The 18,525-nt window shown below is 31.7% G+C and overlaps 2 protein-coding genes across 2 annotated transcripts; both read left to right on the top strand.

Annotated features, from left to right (window-relative positions):
• The first annotated feature begins 2,985 nt into the window (after positions 1–2,985).
• LOC125192137 (protein FLX-like 4) lies at positions 2,986–6,385 on the top strand. Its single transcript, XM_048089612.1, has 4 exons — positions 2,986–3,126; positions 4,577–5,105; positions 5,660–5,799; positions 5,885–6,385. The coding sequence occupies exons 2-4, from the start codon at positions 4,579–4,581 to the stop codon at positions 6,241–6,243; spliced, it is 1,026 nt and encodes a 341-aa protein (XP_047945569.1). The 5' UTR covers positions 2,986–3,126; positions 4,577–4,578; the 3' UTR covers positions 6,244–6,385.
• A 5,618-nt stretch (positions 6,386–12,003) lies between these two features.
• On the top strand, positions 12,004–13,544 carry LOC125196343 (tetraspanin-8-like). The gene is made up of 2 exons (XM_048094832.1): positions 12,004–12,600; positions 13,051–13,544. Exons 1-2 carry the CDS (start codon positions 12,106–12,108, stop codon positions 13,348–13,350), a joined length of 795 nt encoding a protein of 264 aa, XP_047950789.1. The 5' UTR covers positions 12,004–12,105; the 3' UTR covers positions 13,351–13,544.
• Positions 13,545–18,525: the final 4,981 nt, after the last annotated feature.

Below are 18,525 nucleotides of genomic sequence, written 5' to 3'. Positions count from 1 at the left end.
ATACGCAATTTCTAACTTTGGAAAGTCTTTTCTCTCTAATGAGGTGGGACACATTCTCCACTAACAATACTTTAATTACTTTTTCTCTCTAACTATCTCTTATTTTACCAATTTTAAATTAAAATCCATGTCGAACCCAAAGTATATATTCTTTGGGGACGAAAGGAGAAATTAAATCATCCCCCATCAAACTCCTATTAACAATAAATATACCAACAACAAAGTCATTCAATAAAAGAATTCAAGATCCAATGCTCAGAAATTACAAGAAGAACATATTTTTTGTTGGTTAACAGTTGAGCACAAGAATAATTAATAGACTACAAAAAATTTGAATAGATGATTTGAATTTGAAGTGTGACCGTGTGAATTATTTAGAGAAAAACAAAAATTTAAAGAGATGGGAAATAGTAGATGCTAGGATTTGGAGGAAAAAGAATGAAAGAAGGAAAGATGAAGCATACTCACAAACTTAAATACTCCATATTTGTTTAAATTTTCCACTAGTGACAAAATCCAGCCACATTTCATTTTTTATTACATGATATATGTTTAACACTAAAAATAATAGTGATGTGATTACAAAATCAAATAACTATTTAAGTTCGTAATATTATATGTCGTAATATTATATGTCAGACTCCTAATGGCAGACGGAGGGAGTATCATATATGTAACCTTTTCTTTCCATAGCATCTTCCTCGCTGATTCATGAAAATTCTTTTTTTTGTTCATAATAGATATATGTGAATTGATTATATACTCCCTCCGTTTCACTATAGTTGAGTCATTTTTCTATTTCGGGAATTCATAGTTGAGTCATTCCATGGACTTGGCATACCAAGGTGGAAATATTATGTGGTATGTCCTTCCACTAATATATTGACAAATGGATATTTAGAGGCCCCCACTTCCGGAGATTACCTATTCATGCTCTAACGGAATAAAATTTCTCAAATGGAAATTATAAATTATCCCATAAATACTATACATGGCCATATATACATCATGCATAATATATAGATTTTGACTTAAATCTCCCACTATATCTTTTACATCAACAGAAAAATTATTGCTGCAATTGTAAATTAACTATTTCATTATTTACGTATAATATATACTCCATATAAAAACATAATAAAGTGTAATCACGTTTCACGTGACTATTTCTTTTTTATTGATAGCATTGAACACAATAAATTATGATTATATAGTTTAATAGTAATTTATATTACTTGTGGATATTAATCACGATTTGTGTTAAAATGACAACCCCTCTTAAAGTGACACTGTGACACAATGTATACATCAATATTATAAATGCTACACAACAATATTACAAACACTACACAACAATCTATAGATTGTTGTATAGTGTGTCGGATATTGCTGGACAAAAAAAATTGCTGGATAAAAACCAACAAATTGCTTGCCGTCTTTTTCAAAAATTTTTTAATTTTTTTTTGCCACGTGGCAGCTAATTATTCGTCCACGTGTACAAATGATTGACTATGAATGGTAGTATGGTGTTATTTTAAGGGATGGTGACACCCATGCCCCTATTAATCACTACTATATAATGTTCTTATGCTATATTAAAATATAATGTCGGTAGCTAATAATAACAAGATGATAAAAAAATAGTTAATTATATTAATTTTCATTGATAGACCACAAAAATTGTAAAAACAAAATACAGGAAATTATTGTAATGGTATTCAGAAATTAAATTTTAGAAAAAACAACCATAGTCAAAGTGATCACCTTGAAGAAATTATGTAAAATTCCATATGAACTCATACAATTAAAATATTACACAATTTATTATTAGATTTAAATTAAAAATTCACATTCTTATTTTTATGCTATTAAAATATGCATTATGTTGAGTAGAAAATATCGACCATAAAACAAAACAATAAAACTTTAGCAAACTAAACATGTAGATTTTAAAATTATATTATAAAAGAACAATTATAAAACAATGAAAACAAAGCTAAAAGAACAGTTGATTAAGAATACTAAATTTTAGTTGATCAGGAAGACTAATTTTTAGTTCATCTGAGTATACATAGTTATGTAATGAAGTTTAAAAGAATATTAAAATAAATAAATATATAGTGGGTAGTAAGAATAGATATTAAAGAACACGTGTATGTATGCATAACAAAAAAAATGGCATACCTTCGAAATCTATTGATTGTAATGAAGAATTCTTTTAATTTATTTGAAGATGATGGGAGATAAATCATAGAAAGATTGTGTATATATTATGCATGAGTGTATTTATGGGATAATATATAATTTTCATATGAGAAATTTTATTCCGTTAGAGTGTGAATAGGTGATCTCCAAGCTGGAAGTGGGGCCCTCTAAATATCCATTTGTCAATATATTAGTGGTAGAACACACCACATAATATTTCCACCTTTGTATGTCAAGTCCAAGGAATTTTTTCTCTTATTTTATTCACTTTATACTTTATTCTCTTTATTTTTTCCTCTCTCTTACTTGTTTATCTATTTATTTAACACACCCAACATCCATTTCTTAGACTCCGTGTCCAAAAGTTCCGACTCAACTATAGTGAAATGGACGGAGTACTAAAGAAGGTTTTGCAATTTAATATACATCCGGCCATCCGGGCATAATACACATTCTGGTTTTGATTCTGTTTAGAAAAAAAACACTAACGATGTTAAAGTAATTTTTTTTTGGTAAAGGATGTTAAAGTAATTTAAGGTTTTGCAATTTAATATACATCCGGCCATCCGGGCATAATACACATTCTGGTTTTGATTCTGTTTAGCAAAAAAACACTAACGATGTTAAAGTAATTTTTTTTTGGTAAAGGATGTTAAAGTAATTTAATAGAATGTACTTAGCTTTTTGTATATATAAAATTAAAAACCTTTTGTATGGAGTATACTAATTTAAAATATTGGGAAAATATTTCTTTTATGTGTTGTAAAATTATCCCCAATATCAGAGGTTAGGGCATTTTACGATTTACTCGTTTCCTTTCTGCACAGCAACAGAGGGTTCACAGTCACCCGTCTCCGTTTCCATTCCTCTCTGATCCATCCCCTCCAGCTTGCCGGCGGTTCCTGACGTCGTTCAGGAAAGGTAAGATTACCAAGATTTTCTTTTCTGTAGGATGTCAATTCTTAGGTTTCATTTCAGGCGGAGTAATTTATTTTGGATCATAGTTAATTTGGGTTTTTTTATATGTAGCTTGATTAGTGCTAATCTCATTATGGTAGATTGCTTCAAATTAGATTGATGTAGCTCGCAAAGTGCATTCTGTTTTGATAATAATCGATGATGTTACTTCCTGCAACTAATTTTCTCTTTCTCTTCTCTTCATTTTTTCCATGAATTTCTCTGTTGCTTTCCAAGTCATTCCTTCTGTAACTTGCAATTCTAGCGTTTTGCATTTTTATTGGCGCTTAATATTACGAAGCTTTAAACTTGATAAGGTTAAGACCGATTTGTAACCTGCAACACACAGAAAACACCACCAATACTTTCTAATCGACACCAGATAAGCAAGCACGTAAGGAAATAGGGGAATCTCTTGTATTGCAAAGGAATTTCAGCTACAAAATGAAAGGAATTGCAGGAAAAGGAAACTTGCGGTACAATGAAAGGAATTGCAGATAACTAAACCTTCGGATCTCAGATCCGTAGGCCACAGATAATCACACATGCCTCGATAGTGGTCCCCCTCCCTCTCTTTATAGCTTCCCCTCGCCGTTAAACTTCACATGCGCCGTTAATAACAACTCACGCCATCCTTCCTCATCCATCCACCATCTCCTCTTGCTGACTCGGATCTCATATGCACCCTTATTTCATGACTTATTCCTCACGTACTCAACTAGGATAGGATGCATGCACGTACACGTCCCCTCTCAGCCATGCATGCATCAGTATTGGCGCTTAATATCACGAAACTTTAAACTTGGCATATTAATATTATGAACTTATATAGTTCTTGCATTTTTATCACCGGCGACAAAATCCGACTATATTTCACTTACCATCACAACACGTCACATACGATCATCTATCTCATTTTAATGTAGTCGGATTTTGTCGCCGGTGATAAAAATGCAACAACTATATAAGTTCGTTATTATATGCCAAGTTTAAAGTTCGTGTGAAAAAACAAACTTTTGGAAAGTTTCGTGATATAGGCGCTAATACCCCTTATTTTGATGAGCTATGGCCGAAAAGAGTATATGCTTGTTCCTTCGCAGAAAGAACCAGCTATGAAGGCTTGTGAAAGTTAGCATGTTGAAATTTTGATATATGTAATTTATAACTTCATGGATTTTCTGGAATTAGATGTGATATACGTAGAAACTCTTGCTATAAAGGGAAAACTAGCTACAGCTGCACCATCATTTATGAATTATGTCTACTATTTATCTCATGATCGAAGAGATATAGCTAACTTTTCTTTCTCTAGTAGACGAATTCGTGTAGATTGTGTGTACCCTTTTTTTGCAGTTTCCAAAGAATTAGCAGAAATTATTCTAATCTGAGTCCTTGTGATTGGAAATTGTCCTAGTTATGGATTCAAGAAGAAACATACCATCAGCATATAATGGGCATGAAAGGATGATGCGTCGTGATCAATTACCTCCCACACGCTATCTTTCAACAGAACCACTTGTTCCTGAAATACTAGATCGCAAATTGGCCACCCAGGCAGTGGAAATAGAGCAACTTACTACAGACAATCGTAAGCTGGCAGCTAGTTATATGGCCTTGAGGCAAGAACTTGCTGATGCAAAAGTGGAAGCAGACAAAGTAAGAGAACACATGAGAAGCACACAGACTGAAGGTGATATTCAAATTCGCATTTTGTTGGACAAGATTGCAAAAACGGATGCTGATACCGGAGTTTGGGACGCTATAAAGAAAGAACTTCAAGTAGACAATGCTGAAGCTCGGAGATTGATGTCAGCTAGGCTAGATTTGTCTGTAAAACTTGAGCTGGCTACTAAGGAATTGGATCTCACATGCGAAAATATTGAAAAAAATCCGGATATGCGTTCGGAACTTGCTAGTCTGAGGCAAGAATATCAAAGATTACGGTAAGAGAAATGATGATTTCATCATGTTTATTATTTTCTCCTATGATCTCTTAATTATGTCCATAGACCTCTATTTTATCTTGCATTCTAACGATTATATTCTTCTATGGCGTCTTTTCATCATCAACATATATTCTGGATCTCTTATATACTTAAAAATGTTGGCAAGTGGGTTGTTTTACCATTTCAGGAACTCTTTCCTTCACAAAATAGAATAGTATATCTAGCTTCACAAAATGGCGGCAAGTGGATTGATTACCCTAGATTTTATTTCTTCTAAAATGATGATAAAATTGATTTTTATAGGAAAGAATGTTCTATAGTTTCTGCAGTGTCTTATTAGTATATCTTCTTACTCTATCATAGAGTAGGTTGAATTTTAGAATCGCTAGATTTTTGAAACTTGAAATAGTAATTGTATGTGCTTGTCCACAGCTGCACGCACCTGTCCCGTTGATTGCCCTTGACCTCACACTCCTGTTTCGTTTTGTGATACATCTAGCTCTTAATATTTTTCGCAAATGATTTCTTATTCTTTATTGTGGAACATGTAGCAAGACTTTTGAGTATGAAAAATGCACAAACGTGGAGAAAGTGGAACAACTGAAGATTTTGGAGAGAGACCTGATTGGGATAGCGGAAGAAGTAGATATTTTGCGTGCTGCGGTGTTGAATGCTGAGACGAGGGCTAGCGGTAATCATTTCTCTTCATATTTGAGATCACACCCATCTTCCCTTAATGTACGACTCGTACTAACTGCACATGTATATCCTTGTAGGTGCGGTCTCATATAGCAGGTCATATATGAACTTGGATGCTAGATATCCACTTCCCTATTATGGTAATGGTGGTTACTCAGAAAGTTTCGGTATAGCTCATCCTTATATAGTTAATGGAGCTGTAGCAGAGGTGATCAATCCATATGACAGTGTTGGTATAGCTCATCCTCATACAGTTAATAGAGGTCCAGCGGAGATGATGAACCCATATGGCAATGTTGGATTTCCAGTCGGCCCTGTTGGCGCTGCTTGGGGAGGGTTTTATACTTTCTCACCAGCAGTTGGCGCTCCACCTTTCAGTTCTCCTCCCGTGAGTAATGTTGTTCTTGAAGAGGTTAGTGATCTGTCTAATGCTTAGACGTAGATATCATCAACTGCAATAGGATCTTGAACAAATGTCAGTAACTTTATGGCGTTTTTGATCGATGAAATTGGATTGAATGTATTTTCTGTCGTCGAAGGGCCTTCCGTAAATATTGTGCATCCACCCTTTCTTTATATACTGTTATTTCCAAAAATGATGTACTATATTACCGCCATAATATATAGCGAAAAAACCAGTTAAAGGCTTCGGATATTTTCAATGAAGCTAAGTCATCTCACACCGTGATAATGATCAGAAGGCTGGGGAGATCGATAAGGACTCCCCTGAGTGCCATGATTCACCCTTGGCTGCATAATCAGAAGTTATGCTAATGCTGTTTGTTTGATGAAACTTATTCTCTGTTCAATAATGTTGGAGACAATGGTAGTGGAATATGCATTTTATCACTTTTTTCGGTGGAGAATTGGCATGGTTGGGAAATCTAGCCACATGAAATTGCTCGTGGATGCCCTTTGTTCAGTGCTTGCACTACATGTTTTCCATGAAATGGATCATCATTTCTTGTAATCTTTCGCATATTTCATTCGTTAAATTGCCGCTTCGACTTCGTTTATATAATTACCCAACAATAAATTGAGTAAATGGACAATATTAATTTCTAAGAAAATATAATGCAAGTGTATGCCTGGCAATGTGCCAGCACATTGGATTTTGGGCCAGGCATATATTCAAATTGCAATCTAATTGGTTAATAGGGTGCGAACTAATCAGGGTTTTACAACTTTATCGCTAATCAGATTTAAAAAATATTCTCTGTACTAAAAAAAATGTTTGCATTTAAAATGATACAGAAATTATTCTACAACTAGTAAAGTAAAATAGATGAGAAGAATAGTAGGTAAAGTAGATGTAGATATAATGAGACTGACATTATAATGAAAGTTGATAATTTAAATATTAAGGGTCTGTTTGATAAGCCGGTAATGTCTAGATATAGATTTATATCTATACATTTCTAAGTGTTTGGTATTAAAGTAAAACTTAACTCAAAGCCTGGTAAAAGAGAAAGGCCCGTCTCGGCTCGGCTAAAAATACCTTGTTATGCTCATTTATGTAACCCACAAAATTGGTGGGTTATGTAACTATTCTCTTGGGATTTCCGATGCTACCCTCCCCTCCCACGCATGACTTTCCCTCTCCCACAGATCGATCCCCTCCTCCCTCGATTCTCCCCTTCTAGTCGATTAAATTCTTACCACCGGCAAAGATTACCCCATTCCTCTGTCACAACGACTGGTCCAAATACTCCTGTGACTGCGTTAATCACGACGGTAGTGTTTACGATTTCGGTGGCCCTTCAATTTTTGGATTGTATTTCATTCTACAGCCTCCGTCGGAGCACAACCATCGACGCATCGTTGGCCGACGCAGATTCATGGCCTGAGTTTCTATCGTGGTTGACCAATTTTTCCATCTGATTTTTTCCATTCAAATGGTTTAACCGATTCTTCTCTTTGATTCTCCAAGGCAGTGATGATGATCTGGTTAAATTTGAGCATATTTATTTTCTAAAAAAATTTCTTGAATTGTGGAAGATATAAAATAAAAAGGTAACAATTCAAAAAAGATTTAAAATCCATAAAACACATCACAATAAAATAAACGTAAACTAAAAAATACATTAGGCAAACTTGAAGTCAATTAATTACTAATTCATTAGCCAAATCTATTTATTTATTTAACTAATCTACTTATATGATTAACTAATTACATTTCATCGATAATTTTATTAATTCAATGCTCTGGTTTTAGTTTATTCAAGCTTAATATGCTTGGAAATAATTTGGAATTTGTTTGCAAATCCTATTTTTTCATGTTTAAATAATGGCTAATAAAAATTTACTTAGATTAAGCCTAGCTCATCTTAAACTATTATATGAACAATATTAAAATCCTTAAAACTAAAAATTATAGTGCCACTTTATTTTCTTCCTACACTGTTCTTTGTCCTTCTTCAAAAAATTGCAGAATTTTACATCTTCTTTTTCCCACTTTTTAATAACAAAAGAATTGTACATCAATATTTCCACGTTAAATAGATAATATGTACTCATCGGTCAGAATTAAACAATTTTGAGACAATATAACATAAATTGTTAATCACAGTAACATAACATACTCTTCTTATTTCATGTTAACTTATTAGTTGAAGTGAAAAATGAATGAACAATTTTACAAAAAGATAACTTTTTGTGAACTATGAAATTGAAATCAATATGTTGTAAAACTGCCATGTAAAATGCAAACTTGTTCACCCAAAAAGAGAACATAATATAAAATAATTTTTTTATAAACTCAAAACAACACATCTTTGTGCAAGTTCAATCCGAATAAATATTGATGCACAAAAATGTAAACTTCCACCATCATATTCTTTATGGTTTTCACCATAAACTTATCTCTCGATAGATTACTGCGCTAAAATAGAACCCCACCTGAAATATGAATGTAAAAATTGATCAAACAAAATGTGAAGTGTACTTATATATGAACTTTTTAATGAATAAAGTTGATATTTATAGAAGATCTCGTAGTGTTCGACATTTTTCTCCAAGTGACTTTTTGTCTGCCAATGCCATGAATTATAAATTAATTCAGTAATAAATTTATATATGAATGCCTCATAGCATTTTTAACATTTCAAATCATATTGACCAATAATAAGATTTAAAGGTTAATTAATTAAAAACAATTTTAACTAAATAAATAACTTGATAAAATTTTCATATAAATATTTCCATAACTCTCTTTTATATTTACATATGTATAAATAAATACTAATAAACCAACGGGTTGTAGTGTAGTTGGCAGCGCAGAGCTGTGGTGACTTTGAGGTCATGGGCTCAAAACCTACCACCCGCTGGGAGACTTTTGGTCTTAATCCGCAAGCCCAATCGAGCAGGATTAATCCGATTCCACCGAAGACGGATTTGGAACATCTGTGGTCAAATGAAAAATAAATAAATACTGATAAAGTGAATTGAAATCTTGTCTTTGGGAAATCCGTAAGAGCCTCATACGTTTTCTTCATCCAACAATTTTTATGTATGTATTTAGAAGTATTGAAAGGGGCTCAATCATTTGTCTCCATGAAAATCAGAATAAAGAAATCGGAATTCATCGGCGTTCCCATTTTCATTAACAAAAGTTAAATCCGAACGGCGAAGTTTAATATTATTCAAAAACTACAAATGTGGCTTGTCGTAATTCTACATGTGATCAGTATTTTCGAGGCAAATTCATGTGCGAAATGTGAAATGAAATAGCAATGATAGTAATATATATCATATTCATACTAGTGGAATACGTAACGCGGGTGAGGAATTGTTCAAAGGTCAAAGTCCTAATACTACAAACTAAGGCCACGTGTGACAATTTTCGTCCAGCCTAAGAATTTTATTGTACAAGGACAAGGGTTTCGGAAAATTAGCAAAAAAGACGATAAATAGAATATTCAACAATCCTTACATCTCTCATTGAGACGATAAATAGAATATTCAACGATCCTTACATTTCTCATTGTGAAGGACTTGGATCCCTGAGGTAGCAAAATGCACAGCAGGAGATGCCCTTGCTGTGCACATAATATCATCCTCCATTTATTTTTATAAAGTTATACAATTTTATTTTATTTACAAATAAATGGTGATGATATGTACAATATTCCCTGCTGTGCATTTTGCTACGATAGGGGATCCAAATCCCATTGTGAAATGTCTATCTTTCGTTTTTTCTCATTTGGATCCCATATTATTATGATTTTAAAAACCCATGGTTTTATTTAGAATTTAATATTAAATGATCTATTTCATTTCACATTTAATTGTTTTGTATATCAAATGTGTGTAATCATTTCTCGCTCAAGGAGATTTCAGTTTCAAGTAATCATAATTGTTCATCTAATTAATACGTACTTGCCAAATTAATATTTAGTGTGTATATCAAATATTTACATAGGAGATTTAGTAAAGTTAATTACAGTTGGATCGTTATCAAGTTGATCCGATAACGACCTAATCTATACGAGTTGTCATCCCTACCTAAGCCTGCTTATTCGGTCGGTTCCAGTTCTGGTTCTAACCGGACCGGTTGACCGGTTAACCGGTTTTAAATTTTTATAAATCCTAGAATCGAAACCGAAACCGAAACTGATCGGTTTTGGTTTGGAACCAGCCGGTTAAGAACCGGTCGATTTCGGTTAAGAACCGGAACCGATGTATAATTATAATCCAAATCTATTTATAATTTTAATTAGTTCAATACTTAAAAAATAATACTAATCCAACATCTAGAAATATAACAAATACTACCTCTGTCCCTGAAAATTTGATACATATTACCATTTCGGTCCGTCCCTGAAAATTTGATACACTTCACTTTTACTATTTTTGGTAGTGGACCCCATATTCCACTAACTCATTCTTACTCATATTTTATTATAAAACTAATACTTTTAAAGTAGGACCCACATCCCATCAACTTTTTCAACTCACTTTTCATTACATTTCTTAAAACCCGTGTCGGGTCAAAGTGTAGCAAATTTTGGGGGACGGAGGTAGTAATACCTAAAAATTCAAATAAATACACAAAAAATACAAACCAATAATACAATAATATTCATATATGGATAAGAGTAATGCCAAGTGTAATAGGTCGGACTAGTTTATGTTAGCAATTTTTTTTTGAAAAAAATAGAAGTTCTAAACTTTAACACTTTTTTTAAAAAATGAGTTTTAATTCCATTTTTCCTTTTTTGGCTAAACAAATATTCAATGAAATTTCCAATACTGATTGATCTTGTTGTGACCTTTTTGATTAACGGAACTGTTAATAAATTATTCACAAACATATTAAAATCGTATGTTAAATTGAATTGTTACATAAATTTGTAACAAAGTCAAATTTCTATCATATGAAATGATATTGTATTTGTATAAGTTCTTTTGGAAATTAAATACAAACTTCTCATTATAGTTAGTTCATAAAAAATGGATTGAGGAAATACTTGTAGATTCAAAGTATCACAGTTTAAACATTCTAAATACTTCACAAAACAGAGCTCACAAATCTAACACTTTTAAAATCTAAAAATCACTCAATGCTTCAAATTATTTTGCTTTAATTCAAAATTAATACAATTAAACTAGATTTATTAGTATATTAAATTATAAAAAATAAAACTGAATTATAATCCGGTTCCTCAATTAACTGGCCGGTTCCAACTCTGATTCCGGTTAACCGAGAACTGTTTAAGCACCCCCAACCCCTACCTATCCACCTAACACACAAAACATCAATTTCTTAAACTTCATGTCAAAATGAAGTGCGAGAGTATTTTTAAAATTATAATAAAATTGATAATACTTTTTATTATTTGTATATAAATATAAGTCGAATATATAATAAATATATAAAATAAAATTAAAAAAATCTATACTAGAAGGTAATAGATATAGCCGATAAAAAGTGATTAGGGAGATAAAATCGAACAATATTTTGTTATAACTTATCCCTATTAACTCCATTATACAGATTCCAATATATTACGAATATAAAACAAAAATGAAAAGTAAACTAAAAAAAAAAAGATCTTCAACAACAATTTGGCTAAAATTAATGAATTTAGCGTTGCGCTGAGAGAGACATCAAGTATACCATGTAAACGTACACGTCACCTCTCAAACGCGTGGCTTATTAATGCCACTTTCCAATTTCACTACCCATTCCTTCTATAATCTTTCCCTATAAAATTCCCAATTCTCATCACTCTCACCACCAAACGCACCAAGTCAAATCTCCATTAATTTTGTAGTAACAAGAAAAAAGGTAAACAAAATGCGCGTGAGCAACAATCTGGTGGGAATTCTGAACTTGGTGACGCTGCTGCTCTCGATTCCGATAATCGGCGGCGGGATATGGCTCTCGAAGCAGGCGAACACCGAGTGCGAGCGCTTCCTCGACAAACCGGTGATCGTGCTCGGGGTTTTCGTGCTGCTGGTGTCGATCGCGGGGCTGGTGGGATCGTGCTGCCGCGTGACGTGGCTGCTGTGGGTGTACCTGCTGGTGATGTTCCTCCTCATCCTGCTGCTCTTCTGCTTCACGATCTTCGCCTTCGTCGTCACCAACAAGGGCGCCGGCGAAGCCCTCTCCGATAAAGGATACAAGGAGTATCGCCTCGGCGATTACTCCAATTGGTTGCAGAATCGAGTCAACGACAATTGGGGTAAGATCCGGAGCTGCTTGGAGGATAGCAAAATTTGCCAGAAGCTGCTTACCGATAGCTCAACTCCTGCTACGGAATTCTACAAGGAGCATCTCTCTTCGCTTCAGGTATTGTAGATCTATTCTATTCGCTGAGTCGGTCATTTCATCATACACTTGATGTGCATCGTTTAATTTTGGGGGTTTCGCATTTACTTTTCCAATTAATTCTTCTCAGATAATTTTAGATCTGGTTTGCGTTATGCCGATATTTTTCTAAATCTGATTTGTTTTGCGGGTAAATCAATAGTAGTAAATAATCATCTACCTTGTGAAATCATAGTCTCATCATTAATAATAGGGGAATATTTGAAAAGTTTTAACTTTATTGTTTTAAATTCATCATTAATAATAGGGGAATGTTTAAAAAGTTTCAACTTTTTTCTTTTTCATTCAATTATTGTGTTCATACCAGAAAGATGAATACCTTTTTCGTAGAAAACTTTATCTTGCACAGAAATTGAAGTAAAAAATTGAAAATTTGTGAATTGGGATTGAGAACTTGATGTTGATTTTCAGTCGGGATGCTGCAAGCCATCAAACGACTGTAACTTCCAATACATGAGCCCGACAAATTGGACGGGCACACCTCCGGCATCAGGGAATCCGGACTGTGGGAGATGGAGCAACGATGTGAATAAGCTGTGCTACGAGTGCGACTCGTGCAAGGCGGGGCTGCTGGATAACATAAAGAGTGATTGGAAGAGGGTGGCAGTGATCAACATAGTGTTCCTGGTGTTTCTGGTGATCGTCTACACGGTGGGATGCTGCGCCTTCAGGAACAACAGGGAAGACAATTCTTATAAACGATACCCTTAAACTAGAAAGACACTATCATCGGTGGCTGCCTGCCTTTGTATTCTTGGCAGCTTGGTTTTATTAGGTGTGCAGTGCAGTGAATTTTTTCTTTCTTTCTTTCGGTTTTCTTTGTTAGACTTGCTCATATTCTATTACTCCTTACATATATTGTTTTGCGCACAGTATTTCATTCTATATAAATCTAGTTTTGTCAAGACATGCGTTTGTTCAGTTGGTAAGATGCTTCACCTTCAATCTATAGGTCGGGGTTTGCGTCATCACGGGATAAACGGGGAACCGTTGTTGATCCTCTTTTAAAAAATTAAAAAAACATTACATTGTTGGGTTGGCGGCCCCTAGAAATGTTACTCTATTAAACAAATTTTTACAATGATTTAATGTTGTACTGAGTACAGTTATAAAATTTCTAGGTGAAAAAATTTAACAAAAATAATTTTTAGTTGTATATATTCACTTTGGCGTCTATTAAAAGTCATAACAAAATAAAAGTTGGTGGTGGAGAAAGAAAAAAGAAGTAATTGATAAGTAAGTAGTGGGTGCGTCTGCCTTGACTATGCTACATTTAATTTGATATACTCCCTTGACTATGCTACATTTAATTTGATATACTCTCTTCGTCAACTAAGACCAATAGTATAAAAAACAAATAAAATATTTATTGATGAACGGATAAAAATGACAAAATAGAACACTTACTTGGTTGAACGGAGGGAGTATTAGATATGAGAACGTGGCTTTCTGCATCAGATCAACATTATAATGATGTCATTCCTCATGCATGTTTTGGTTTAAAGAAAAATTCAATTTTCTTTCAGTGTAAAAAATACTCCATTGAATTGTTGCAAGATGCGTCAACATTTTGACAATTAAATTATCACGGAAAGATTTTTTTTAAATTCCAAATTACTAGTCGTATCACATGACATACCATGATGGCAATATGAGGTGGTATACCACACCAATACTTCTTTGACATATGGAACTCAAAATTGACTCACATGTTGCATATGGAAACTTTCCAAATTAGATTTAAACTATTACCATTAGCATGTTACATCTTGTCATGTTTGAGTCTTTTTCTAAAACTAATATTTTAATATTTAATAAATTATAAAATAATATTCAAACTTATAATAATTTTATAATTAAGTCCTTAAATCAAATTAGATGTTTAATGTTTTACAAATTTAATATAAAATATTTCTTTAAAATCTTAATTATGTCTTGATATTAGTATCATATTTTTCCTTTATTTATTTTTCTCCTCACTTTGTCTTGTCTTAATATTTACTACCCCCGTCCCGCAAATTTTGACACACTTTGACCCGACACGAATTTTAAGAAATGTAATGGAAAGAGTGTTGAAAAAATTGATGGGATGTGGGTCCTATTAGTTTTATAATAAAATGTGAGTAAGAATGAGTTAGTGGAATATGAGGTCCACTACCAAAAATGGTAAAAAGTGAAGTGTGTCAAATTTTCAGGGACATACCGAAATAGTAAACTATGTCAAAATTTGGGGGAAGGGGGTAGTAATATTTATTATTTTTTTAATGAAAATTAATAATCCATTAAAATTTAGTTGAATCATATCCTAATTCCATCTTCCAAATAAAAAAACCCATAAATGATTTTGACCCCTCTCCATACAATTAATATCCAGTGAAATTGAGATATGATTCAATTAAATATTAATGAATTATTAATTCAAATTATATAAATAGTAATGAATATGATAGCAAAAGTTGAGGAGAAAAAAAAGTAAAGGAAAAATGTGATATTAATATCAATCGAGAGATATGATTATGCTTTTAATAAAATATTGCATATTAAATTCATAAAGTATTTAATTTCATCTTATTTGATTTATTGATATAATTATAAAATTGTTATAAGATTAGATACTATTTTTATAATTTATCAAAAAAGACTTAAACACAACAAGAAAGGAACATGTTAATATTAGAATAATAAATATTAGTTTAAATCTAATTTGGGAAGTTTCCATATGCAAAATGTGGAATTAAATACTCTAGTCATATTTTTTTTGATTTCTAATTTTGAAATCTGCTAGTATTCAATGAACGGTCTATATTTTTATTTTTGAAATCTCCATTTACATCTTTTGGGATTAAATAATGTTCATATTTGCAAAGATTACATCCTTTTTTTTATGGAGAAAGGATCTCATCCAACCATATTCATATAACTCGAGTTAGAGGGTGATTTGTTTGTTCAATAATGTTGATTTATACTATAAGATTAAGGCCTTCTTGATGAAAAATGGAAAGAAATGAAATGGAAATAGTAATGATTTCATTCTATTCCATTCATTCTTTTACGAAAGAAATAGAATTGTTATTTATTGATTGATTTCATTTCTATGATCGGTAATTACAAATAACTTTGGAATGGAATGGAGTAAAACGTGAATAATTAATACTCTCTCTGAAAAGTATTACTACCTTCGTTTCATGTTACTCACATTTCTTTTTTAGATCGTAAATTTGGAATTGAATTTTTAGTGTATTTAAATTAGTGTTTTAAGTGTACTGAGAAACCACTTAATAAAGTAACACTTAATTAACTCTAATATATTAATTAAATGCTAATTCTTATTCTCTCCGTCCATGAATAGAAGTCTCGTTTTTCTATTTTGATCCATCAGTGAATTGGAGTCCCGGTTCATTTTTTACAATAAATTGCAATAGGTCTCAAATTCCACTTACTTAATTTCACTCAAATTTCATTTAACCCATATACCACTAACATTTTTCCTTCACTTTTCTTAACAATTATTAAAACTCGTATTGGAAAGAAATGAGACTCCTATTCACGGATGGAGGGAGTACTTAAAATAAAAATAGTGTAAGTAGTTTGAGACGATGCGGAATAGAAAAGTGCAAGTAACATAGGACGGAGGGACTATAGTTTTGGTTGGATACATATTTTAATGCACAATTGGTAAAATAAGAAAGATGAAGAGAAAAAGTAGTGGAAGTAGAGTAAATAGCTAGTGAAGTCTACATTATTAGTAGTGTAGTTGGATTTCCAGAATTAGAAAATTTATACTACTTCTTAAGAACATACTAAAAAAGAAAATAGTTCATACTTTTTAGCGATAGAATGAGGGTTTATTGTACAAAATGGAATAAAATGAAATATGTTGGAATTGGAAGATGGGATAACATATGTGGAATCGATTCGATAGTTAGGTAGGGGGTATTTAATATTTATAATTAATATTTTTATTTTTGGAATCATTATTAATCTATATACTATTAATATTAATATTCATATCATATTAAATGGAATACTAATATATTTTGGGAGGGGGTAGACCTAAATATAGAAATTAATATATTCAGTATGAATATTAATTATTTTGTTGATTCCATTCCATTCTCTCTCTCTTAAAAATACCAAAAATACAGAAGTTTTGGTAAAGTAATAGTATCAATTTTCATATAACTTGGTGTACAACGACATACAAAAAATATGGTATATGCCACATACACTATACGTACAATATTTGTGGTATATACCATAAAATATGTAATTATGAAAAAAACTATTGTTATATATAAATATAGGGATGTGATCAATTGCTAACTAATTATCAATCTAAAATTGAGACCAATTTTTAACCATTAGATTAGAAGATCTTGTGGTTGATATAATGTCAAGTGTAATATATTTTAAATTTAAATAATTATTAATTAAATTAAAAGGGTATTAATGTCAAAAGTAATTATAACTAACTACTTTCTCTCTCCTCAAAATCATCTCAAATCTTTAAATTTACGTAACTCTCTCAATTTAAATTATTTTTTCGCAAAAAAATATATCAAATTAAAGATAATTTAATAAGGATTCCAACGAGATCTCAATTGCATATGTTCCGATGATGTTCGGGTGATGAAATTTGATAAATTATATTTCAATTTTCGTACATGTTAATAAGCAACTTTTATTAACAAATGCAACAAAAAATCTCAATATATTGTAGGCAAAATCTCAATATTATGCATGTCCAATCTCAATAAAAATGTGTTGATATTTTCTTGTCCTTGTGTTGATATTCTAATGTCATATTGTTGATATTTGTAATACACAATGTTGATATAAAAAAATACTCACGAAAATTATCATATGATAACATAATGACGATATTACCCTTTTGTTGATATATTGTCTACTATTTATTGAGATTTGTGAGCTTTAATCTCATCCACTCATTTTAAAATCCAAGGATGGAGATTTAGTCTTGATTTTAAATTAGGGTGCTATACGCATTAGAATAGGACCCAATAAATATAATTATATATAAACATATCTAATGTACTTTTAAATAATAAAATCTAAATAATATTCCTAAAAATTAAAATATTCTATTTTCATTGATGCTGAAGTTCGGTAAACTGCAATAGTACCACATTTAAATTTCATTATAACATAATACAATTGAAGTACAATATCATATTAAAATTTACCATATAGAAAATTGTGATTAGGTATAGGTATGATTTTTCTCATATGAAATTTTCAATGAGATATACTATATGGTGGTTTCGATAACTATATCACTATTCAATTCCATCGTACCAAATAGGGCATGACCGTTAAAAAAAGAAAAAGAAAACGGTTGCATATTTTTTGCATTGTTTAAGGCAATTGTATTCTGTACTCATCTGTTTTAAGAATGTTTGAAGAGCCTCTCTCATAAATATCACATAAAAATTAAAATTTATCTAATAAAGATCGAGAATATATAGATTTAAAGATGATTTCTGTGATTATTAATGTTTGCCTTGACGATGATCAAGGGAATGGGGTAAAAATCTAAATATCTTAGTACCACTATTTATTAGATCATAGATATAAAAGTCCAGTATCCATGACCTAAGAAACTATTGGGCTTTCCCTTGGACCATGCTAGATCTGTTTATATTGAATTACAGGTTTTCTATCTTTTAAGCGGATTAAAGTTGCATAAAAAATTTCAGTTTGTGTCTAACAAAAATATTCTTACATAAAGTACATCAGCTTTTCGAAAATTTATGTTTGTGTCTAACAAAAATATTCTTATGCCCAAAGGATGATATGACAAGCCAAAATTCACCTATGCTATATTTCATAGTATTTCAAAAAATATAACGTGAACATTGAAATATA

Source organism: Salvia hispanica, chromosome 6 (genome assembly GCF_023119035.1).
Source record: "Salvia hispanica cultivar TCC Black 2014 chromosome 6, UniMelb_Shisp_WGS_1.0, whole genome shotgun sequence".
In the NCBI taxonomy this organism is placed as follows: domain Eukaryota; kingdom Viridiplantae; phylum Streptophyta; class Magnoliopsida; order Lamiales; family Lamiaceae; genus Salvia; species Salvia hispanica.
Note: the sequence above shows the minus strand (reverse complement) of the source record. Positions and strands in the feature narration are given on the sequence as shown.

What these genes read in the sequence shown, in the direction of transcription:
- LOC125196343 (XM_048094832.1), top strand. Translation starts at nt 12,106, where the DNA reads ATGCGCGTGAGCAACAATCTGGTGGGAATTCTGAACTTGGTGACGCTG. An exon ending in AGCATCTCTCTTCGCTTCAG is followed by an intron (nt 12,601 to 13,050) that starts GTATTGTAGATC and finishes GTTGATTTTCAG; the next exon opens with TCGGGATGCTGCAAGCCATC.
- LOC125192137 (XM_048089612.1), top strand. Translation starts at nt 4,579, where the DNA reads ATGGATTCAAGAAGAAACATACCATCAGCATATAATGGGCATGAAAGG. An exon ending in CAAGAATATCAAAGATTACG is followed by an intron (nt 5,106 to 5,659) that starts GTAAGAGAAATG and finishes TGGAACATGTAG; the next exon opens with CAAGACTTTTGAGTATGAAA. An exon ending in TGCTGAGACGAGGGCTAGCG is followed by an intron (nt 5,800 to 5,884) that starts GTAATCATTTCT and finishes ATATCCTTGTAG; the next exon opens with GTGCGGTCTCATATAGCAGG.